Raw genomic sequence first — 10,409 nt, forward strand, 5'->3', positions numbered from 1 at the left:
GCTTCCTTCATCTTGCTTTCCTGATTCATATAATTTGCAATCTTTTAAATCGTCCGTCAATCGTTATCTTGCTCTACAATCTTCATCTTTTCTCTTACAGTAACTTCCAACTTTAATTAGTGGCTGCTTGCAGCCTTGTTGGTAGCTAAGATTTTTAAAAAAAAAAAAAAAAAAAAAAAAAAATATATATATATATATATATATATATATATATATATATATATACAGGGTTCGTACTGTACCTGGAAAACCTGGAAATTTAGTTAATTTTGGCTAAAGTTATGGAAAAGTCAGGGAATTTTTTTTTTCAATCAGATAGTCAGGGAAAAGTGAGTTTTATCTGAATTAAAGTTCACCAGCCACTGTGAGCCCCATGCTGTAGCAGAAGTGAGATCTTTTTTAAGTTCAAATGCCCCCTTCAAGCAATCAGAGAGTGTTGGCTTCTTATCATGACAAGAATAAATGGTAGTATCATCAGCGAATAATGCCACCTTAGATGTCAGAATATCTGGAAGATTGTTAATGTAAATTAAAAAGAGTATAGGTTAAGGGTTAAACCTTGAGGAACCCCTGATATCCTGTTATAAAATATGAAAAAGAGTGCTGTTCATCAAGGACAACTTTCATACTATGATTGGAAAGGAAGAATTCAATAATCTTAAGATGTTATCAAACACACCGTAAGAAGAAAGCTTATGGAGAAGGCCAGCATGCCAAACTTTATCAAAAGCTTTAGAAATGTTAAGAGCGATAGCCTTAACCTCTCCACCTTTATCTAATGCACGATAAAACATATTGGTTATTACTGTTAGCAAATCAGCTGTAGAACAAGAAGATTGAAATCTATATTGATGATCAGAAAGTAAGTTATTAGATTCAAGATGAGAGATTAAGTGTTTGTTAATTAAAGATTCAAACACCTTGCTCATGATAGGAAGAAGACTAATGGGGCGGTAGTTAGACAAATCTGATCACTCTCCAGAATTCTTGAAAATAGGGATAACAGATGCTGCTTTCCAACAGGCTGGAAAACAAGACTCTGATAAGCGCTTGTTAAAATAGTTTTGAAAGTATAGATGACAGCTCCGGAGAACACTTCTGCAAGACTATAACAGGTATGTTGTCCAGACCATTAGCTGTAGAAGAGTCTAGGCAGGAAATCACTTTAGATACAGAAGCTGGAGTGATGCGAATGTCAAGCAATGGATCAACCTGTTTACAGCTATATCAGGTAGAACGCAACTAGTTGAATCAAGAGATGATATTGATGAGAAGTTATTATCAAACAATTTAGCTTTGTCTTTATGTGAGGTGACAAAGTCTGAACCATACAAGAAAGGTGGAATTACAGATTTCCCCTAATAATGATACTGTTAAAGATTTTCTAGAAGTCGCGAGAGCCTAATTTTTGTGATAGAATACAAGATTTCATGACCTGAGAATGGCGGGCTTTGGCGTTAGACAAAACCTTTTTACAATGGTTTCTAGCAGTAATAAACAGACGTCTGTTTTCTGGAGAATTGTTTAGCTGATAGATGTGGAAGTAATGGTTTCGATTGGCAATTGCAGCAGCACAGTGTGAGGAAAACCATGGAGAAAAAGATTTCATGCCAACCTGAATCCACAAAGTTATGTAAGAAGCACATTTGTCAGCAGGAAAACGAAAGATTTCTACCTAAGGGCCATTTTGAAGGAAATCACGGAAAGAATCCCAGTCAGCTTTAAGATAGTTGTAAGAGGTACTATAATAGGGGGATTCAGGTGATGAAGTAAAATGAGATATTAGTTTTAGAGAGGTAAAACCGTGATCAGAAGCAAAAAAACACAGAAACTGAGCACTGACTACAATCAGAAACAAGACATAAGTTTTGTAGAGAAGGTTAATGATTTGGGTTGTTTGGAAAGTGAGTTGGAAAGTTGACTATTTGAGTTAGGGATTGAGAAAGGCAAAAGTTGTGGGCTTTAATGCCTGCAGCGTCACTGACACTTGAGCCAAGCCATTCAGTGAGATGAGCATTAAAGTCACCAACAACAATATTGGTTGATGGATAAAGAGAGAGGGCTTGGTCAATATGATCAGAAATAACATCAAAAAGAGTGCAGTCTTGAGATGAAGGAGATCAATATAGAACAAAGAAAAAGGCAATAGTCTGAAGTGGTGCTAAACAAAAGCACATAAAAGAACGGTTTGTGGAATCATACCTAGTTTCCCGACAAATGGGTGAATTCTTATGAATTTAAATGTCCAGGCAAAGCATGTGACTATTGGAGTCTTTATGATTTAAAGAAAGATAACCAAGGTTGTTACGGCATAATATGTCTGGCAGATCTGTAGACATATTTTTAGACACATTTTCTTCCGACATAAAATATGTCCCTTATATTTTCTATCAACATATTTTGACATAATTTTATGTCTGAATTATTTGCTGTTTGGTATTTTTGAAAAAAAAATCAATCTAACAAATTTATTGCGCATTTCAGCTTAATTTAAAGAGTAAAGTGAAAATAGTTTAACAAATTTGTTGCTTTTTTTCAATCAATTATGCTTCATAAAACTTTTATTCAAACCCTATAAGCAAACATCAGTTGTTTCATAAAGGTCTTTTTCTAACCTTTATAGCGATGTATTATTTGATAGTATTGATCTTAAGCTAAGTTTTTATTAGTATGACTAAACTTAAAATTATTCTTTTGATTAAAATAATAACAAAAAACAAAACATTTTCAGTTATTTATAATTAATAGTTGATCCTGAAAAAGATTTCATTATGAAAAATTGAATTCAAAAGATTTTATGAAAAAAATGGTTCACAGAATATCAAAAATTTTGTGCCAAACTAAATTCATTTAAGCTGAAGAATTTGAAATATTTTGCAAAAGTTATATTCAGCTCATTAAATTCATATTCGGAAGACTAGCTAATAATTTATAACTAATTACGAATAATGTACTTATAGTTATAATTGTTATGATTTATTTAACAATAAAATAATTGACAATTGCATTATAACTGCATAATTAACTGCCATAAACTTGCATAAAATACTATCAAATGATACATTGCTAAAAAGGGCAGAAAAAGACCTTTATGAAACAACTGATGTTTGCTTATAGGGTTTAAAATAAAAGTTTTATGAAGCATAATTGATTGTAAAAAAACAACAAATTTGTTAAACTATTTTCACTTTACTCTTTAAATTAGGCTGAAATGCGCAATAAACTTGTGTTAGATTGAGTTTTGTCTTTAAGAATACCAAACAGCAAATAATTCAGACACAAAATTATGTCAAAATATGTTGATAGAAATTATGTCTGACATATTTTATGTCAGCAGAAAATAATTCGGACATAAAATTATATCAAAATATATCGATAGAAAATTTGTGGGACATATTTTATGTTGGAAGATAATATGTCTCAGACATATTTGACAGATAAAAACCCTGAAGATAACCATCAACAATAAGATCACAAGATGAGACAGCTGAACTCAAATTAGTCTCACAAAGAGCAAGTAGGTCTGATGAACTTTGCAAGAGATAAGACTCAACAGAAGAAAAGTAACTTTGAAGGCCACGAATATTAGTGAATGATAGGTTTAGAGAACTGGGTGATGACAATGGTTTTTTGTGTTTTATAGTTTTTGGTACTTTATTCATTTTTAAATTTCTTAAAGAACTTGACTCAAAGCATAGATAGTACTCAGTACACTGTTTAATAGTCCAAACAATTGCCTCATTGCTATTAATAAACCCTAAGCCATATCAAAGGGCTCTAAATGGCCTTGGCAATGCACACCAAAAGTACAAACAGAGACACCATCCATGCGCAACATGGCACTGTTAGTACTTTGATATTTTTCAGCTGTTGATGGAATCAGCCTCTCTAAGAGCTACCACAGAGTTCGGGAAATCTGACTACCAGCCGGCCTCAGAACCATAAAACTGAGTTTTAGAGCTATACTCTCATTAGGAGATAATAGAATAAGTTGCCTAGTCATAAAAACAGAGACACAAGTAAAACTCATGCATTGAGTCAAGAAGATCCAGCATTCAACATCCTAAACTGGAAACAATTTATTAAAAATACATCTGTGTTAGCGTAATAGATGAAGAAGGGGTGCGAGGCTGGTCAACAGATAGAATCTGTTTACCCATTAGGTCTGGCTAATCATATAAGTTGGTTTTAAATGCTGTTAAAAAGGAACTTTCTTTTGCAAGTTTCCAGTTCTTTAGCATACTGGCGAGCATATTCGAATTGTTTCTGAAGCTCTTTCAGACAGATACTCCAACGTTACCTCGCATTAATGGTGATCTTGTGCAGTCAGGTATTCTTACGATGTTCATTAAATCTGAAACTATTGAGACTTGCTCAAAACTTACCCAAATTTTCAAAGCTCATAAAGAATGATGAAGTTATTTTGAAGGATATTGAAAAATTTAAAATTCAATGCATTATAATTTGATTTCAACTTCTGAAAATTTATTAAAAGATTTCCGCTTGATTACATGGTTGTTAACATGAATTAACTTGTTTGATGCTAAATTTTTATGATCAGATCACACCTAAAAAAAAAATGGAGTTAAATGAAAACATTTCTGCATCATCTTATCTTACTTGAAATTTTAACTGCTTCTTATTCGGACAAAGTTATCAAACAGTTCTCAAAGTTTATGGAATCAGAATTTGCAATGAATTGTGAGATGTTTTCATTAGTTATGATCAAAAGAGTAAACGCTTCGATGATTTTACTTCAAAGATATTGACAATAATTGTTCTAAACAGATAATGTGTCAGTCTCTGTTTCTAGGCCCTGTTACAGCTTGTTTAAGCAACATCTGTTTAAACTTCTGCATTTTCAGTTGATGATGTATTTAATTAAAAGATCATGCACAATTTAATAGGTTAGTCTTGCTATCGATGCTCAAAATATTTTTTTAATGTTTCTAAGCTATGTTTTCTTATACTGTGCTATTTTTATCTGAAGATATTGTTGGATTAGCAAAGGTACAGCTACAAATAGTGATAATGAAGGTACAGCTACAAATAGTGATAACAAAGGTACAGCTACATATAGTGATAACAAAGATACAGCTACAAATAGTGATAAGAAATGGTTAATCCTTAATAGTCTTTGTATTGACCAACTATTGCATAAGATGTTGAAAGATATTGTTTACAACTATATATTTATATAGATATTTCAGTTAATTTTTGTGTGAAAGATGATTTAAAAATATTTTTTAGCTTTTTTTGAACTCAAAGAAAAACACAGGTTTCAGATTATCCGAAACCTGTGTTTTTCTTTGTGTTCATTCATAGTCAATCTATATAATAAGATCCATACTAACTTGTATAATAAGAACCATACTAATATCCAATTTAACTAATAACTAAGTTTTATAAATTTTGTCATTCATAGCAATTTTAGCATTTCCATTATAGTAGATGGTAATTTTAAACATTGTATAAAATATTGCTAATGTTAAAAATGGTCAGGGAAATTCATCTGATTTATAAAAAAAGTCAGTAATTGGGTATAAACCCTGTATATGTATAATTATATTTAGCAAAATAATTGGCTATGAACCCTGTATATATATATATATATATATATATATATATATATATATATATATATATATATATATATATATATATATATATATATATATATATATATATATATATATATATATATATATATATATATATATATATTTATATATCTGTGTGTGTATTTATATATATATCTGTATATATATATATATATATATATATATATATATATATATATATATATATATATATATATATATATATATATATATTTATATATCTGTGTGTGTATTTATATATATATATTAGTATATATATATATATATATATATATATATTTATGTATGTATGTATGTATGCATGTATGTATGTATGTATGTATGTATGTATGTATGTATGTATCTATGTAAGTATGTATGCATGGATGCATGGATGTATGTATGTATGTATGTATTTATGTATGTATGTATTTATGTATGTATGTATGTATGTATGTATGTAATTATGTATGTATGTATGTATGTATGTATGCATGCATGGATGTATGTATGTATGTATGTATGTATGTATGTATGTATGTATGTATGTATGTATGTATGTATGTATGTATGTATGTATGTATGTATGTATGTATGTATGTATGTATGTATGTATGTATGTATGAATGTATGTATGTATGTATGTATGTATGTATGTATGTATGTATGTATGTATGTATGTATGTATGTATGTATGTATGTATGTATGTATGTATGTATGTATGTATGTATGAATGTATAGTAAAATGCATTTTCCCTTATTTAAGTCAATTGTGTGACAATTGACTGTCCTTCTTAATTTCTGTCAATTTAAATGAATACACTCAGAGCTAACCTCATTTGGGTAATATAATGTATGTATGTATGTATGTATGTATGTATGTATGTATGTATGTATGTATGTATGTATGTATGTATGTATGTATGTATGTATGTATGTATGTATGTATGTATGTATGTATGTATGTATGTATGTATGTATGTATGAATGTATGTATGTATGTATGTATGTATGTATGTATGTATGTATGTATGTATGTATGTATGTATGTATGTATGTATGTATGTATGTATGTATGTATGTATGTATGTATGTATGTATGTATGTATGTATGTATGTATGTATGAATGTATGTATGTATGTATGTATGTATGTATGAATGTATGAATTCATGCATGCATGCATGTATGTATGTATGTATGTATGTATGTATGCATGCATGTATGTATGTATGTATGTATGTATGTATGTATGTATGTATGTATGTATGTATGTATGTATGTATGTATGTGTATATGTATGTATGTATGTATGTATGTATGTATGTATGTATGTATGTATGTATGAATGTATGTATGTATGTATGTATGTATGTATGTATGTATGTATGTATGTATGTATGTATGTATGTATGTATGTATGTATGAATGTATAGTAAAATGCATTTTCCCTTATTTAAGTCAATTGTGTGACAATTGACTGTCCTTCTTAATTTCTGTCAATTTAAATGAATACACTCAGAGCTAACCTCATTTGGGTAATATAATGTATGTATGTATGTATGTATGTATGTATGTATGTATGTATGTATGTATGTATGTATGTATGTATGTATGTATGTATGTATGTATGTATGTATGTATGTATGTATGTATGAATGTATGTATGTATGTATGTATGTATGTATGTATGTATGTATGTATGTATGTATGTATGTATGTATGTATGTATGTATGTATGTATGTATGTATGTATGTATGTATGTATGTATGTATGAATGTATGTATGTATGTATGTATGTATGTATGTATGTATGTATGTATGTATGTATGTATGTATGTATGTATGTATGTATGTATGTATGTATGTATGTATGTATGTATGTATGTATGTATGTATGTATGTATGTATGTATGTATGTATGTATGTATGTATGAATGTATAGTAAAATGCATTTTCCCTTATTTAAGTCAATTGTGTGACAATTGACTGTCCTTCTTAATTTCTGTCAATTTAAATGAATACACTCAGAGCTAACCTCATTTGGGTAATATAGTTAATTTGTAGGGTGATTATTATTGAATTGCTGACACAATTTATTTGATAACGTTCTAAGTACTTTCGACAAACTTAACCCAATTACCAAAAATCATCTTTTATAAAAATTATGTTTCAGTTTTTATGGATTTGTCATTTGGAACTTGTTACAGTCTGAGACAAACTCCATCTGCACTTCTGGAGCAACACTCTGAGGAGAATATAGCATTTACCATTTAATTTTCTTTGTAACATTGCCTCAGCTTTAGGTTCGAATTATACCATGTTTGATGAACCAAATTGCAGAACTCTGAGCAACCACAATTATTAGAGTACCGTTAACTATGTTGTGTGTAATTTATTGTTTTTTTGTGATCGTTGTCACTTCTAGGGAAAAATGATGCACACTTGTTATCGATTTAATTGTAATCCCAGCCTGGTTAGTGAACAAATGAACTGTAGAACAATAAAGTTCATTATCAAACAATTTTTTGCAATAAAGTTCTATAAAGCATGCTTGACATTTTTCTCTTTGTTATATAAAGTTTTAATGCTTGGGAGTAAAATGCTTAGCGTTGACCAAGCCTCAACATCACAGATGGGTGATATACTTTCATTTATGCAATTTGTTTTCATCTCTACTCAATAAATTCAAATTGAACTTCAAGAGAGCATTATTTTTCTCATTTATGACTTTTATGTGCTATTGTTGTTTGCATTATTCATGCAAAATAAATATTATACATACAAACATACATACATACATGCAAGCAACCATTATTATTTTGAGAGTTGCTAGAAAAAACAAAAATTTAAATAGCAAGGAAAGGGTTGACAGAAGACTTAAATGTTGAAATGGATAGAACCATGGATAGAACCTTTAGGTACCCCTGAAGTTACTGGAAATGAAGAAGAGTGTTGGCTTTTGATGATGAGTTAAATAAAACAGTTAGAAAAAAATGATTTGATGATCTAGAAAAACTTAATTGTAAAGAAATGATTTGAAAATCTTGAAAACTTGAATATTTAAAAGGTCCATATTAGATATATTAAAAAAGTTCTTCAAAATTAGGTCAACCTGGTGCTCAAAAAAAGGCAAAATTATATAAAAATTTTGAAAACAATAATTGTTTCATATAAAAACATTTATTTTAATTTTTTTTATAAAATTTTTTGATTTTAAACTAAAAATAAAAAAAGTGCCTTAATTTTTTTTCTATAAAACAAATATGATTTTTAAAAAAAATCTTTTTTAAAAAATCATATTTGAAAAATTATGTAAAAAAACTTTTACATAATTTTGCTTTTTTTGAGTACCAAGTTGACCTACATTGAAGAATTTTTTTTGAGTACCTAGTTGACCTTCATTGAGGAATTTTTTTTTGAGTACCAAGTTGACCTTCATGGAAGAATTTTTTTTACATATATATTTGGGACTCTTTAAATGTGTTAATGTCTTGGGGCACTACTAAAAATATTTTTTGTTCAAAAAAATTTTTAAATTTAGTGTTATTTTATTATAAAGAACATTTTTAAAACTGAGACAAGGCAATTTTTAAAAATTGTTGTTCTTCGATGCACCCTAGCTCTAGTAACTTCTGAATGTTTTAAAAATCTCTACTTTTTTTCTAATTCAGCTTTATCCAGTATCAAAATTATCATTAATAAACTAGTTGTTCTTGATAAAGATATCACATGTTCTCAATTTAAATCGAATAGTTTAATTCATTAAATATTTTGAATATTTAAAATATTCAATAAAGTTAAATATTGTAAATATTAAATATTTTTGACATCATTTCTCTTCAAATTTGTATACACTCAAATTTCTAAAACCATATATATAAATATGACATAAATGTGACATAATAAAATGATTTTTATTATGCCTGTTTGCTTTGCACTTTAAAGAAAGATTTGGAAATATATGAAAACGAAAACAAATAATTTAAGTTATTTTTTCTCTCTAGGTATCTAACCATTATGAAGACCTTTTGGCTCAGGCTACTGGTATAGAAACACTGGAAGGTTAAAATTAGTTTTGGTATTAAAAAGAAGTATTTGAAAATTAATATCTAAATAAAACATTTATGCAAAAATAATTGTTGTGTTAAAGAAATGCTTACTAAAGTCATTTCTAGATTGTTTACTGCAAAATTTACCAAAACACTTACTGCACTGTTTATGCAATCTTTACTTCAACAATTACTGCAATGTTTACCAATGTTTTTACTGCATCTATAACATTTTTATATGATGAGAAAATCATTTAATTTATAGCATTTATACATAATTTTCAGTTTATTTTAGGTGGTCTTCAATCTATTCAATCTAAAATTTTATCATTGGTTAAATCAGTTGAGAGGTCACTTTGATATGATTTTTAATTTTGTATGATATTGTTGTTATAAATTCAACTTACCTATAATAATATTATTTGATTAAATATTTATAAAATTAAATATTTAGAGTATGAAATATTTATAAAATTAAATAATTATAAATGTGATATTTTAAAATCAAGTACAGATGATATTAATGATTTCGTTTTTTTTATTTACACCATGTTCAGAGTGTAATAACTTTATAAATTAACTTTTTTTAACAGAATTAAAAGTCAAGTTAGTGAACCTTATAACAGAATTGCATCTCGAACACGGCAACTAAGAAGATTGCAGGTTCTTTATTTTAATTTTTTTATTGTAAATTTAATTTGACCTGAAAAATAAACAGAAAAATATTTTTAAAACTAGATTTTTTTTTAAGTGTAA

General features: G+C 28.2%; 1 protein-coding gene across 2 annotated transcripts in view; it reads left to right on the forward strand.

Annotated features, from left to right (window-relative positions):
* LOC101239023 (conserved oligomeric Golgi complex subunit 5) overlaps positions 1–10,409 on the forward strand; it is a 57,660-nt gene that overhangs the window by 19,074 nt on the left and 28,177 nt on the right. For both annotated transcript variants that reach the window (XM_065817600.1, XM_065817601.1), the window contains exons 4-6: positions 9,609–9,666; positions 9,949–10,003; positions 10,247–10,316. In XM_065817600.1, coding sequence (XP_065673672.1) covers positions 9,609–9,666; positions 9,949–10,003; positions 10,247–10,316 — 183 coding nt within the window. The remainder of the gene's footprint in view (positions 1–9,608; positions 9,667–9,948; positions 10,004–10,246; positions 10,317–10,409) is intronic.

This window comes from Hydra vulgaris, chromosome 14, assembly GCF_038396675.1.
Source record: "Hydra vulgaris chromosome 14, alternate assembly HydraT2T_AEP".
NCBI classification, from domain to species: domain Eukaryota; kingdom Metazoa; phylum Cnidaria; class Hydrozoa; order Anthoathecata; family Hydridae; genus Hydra; species Hydra vulgaris.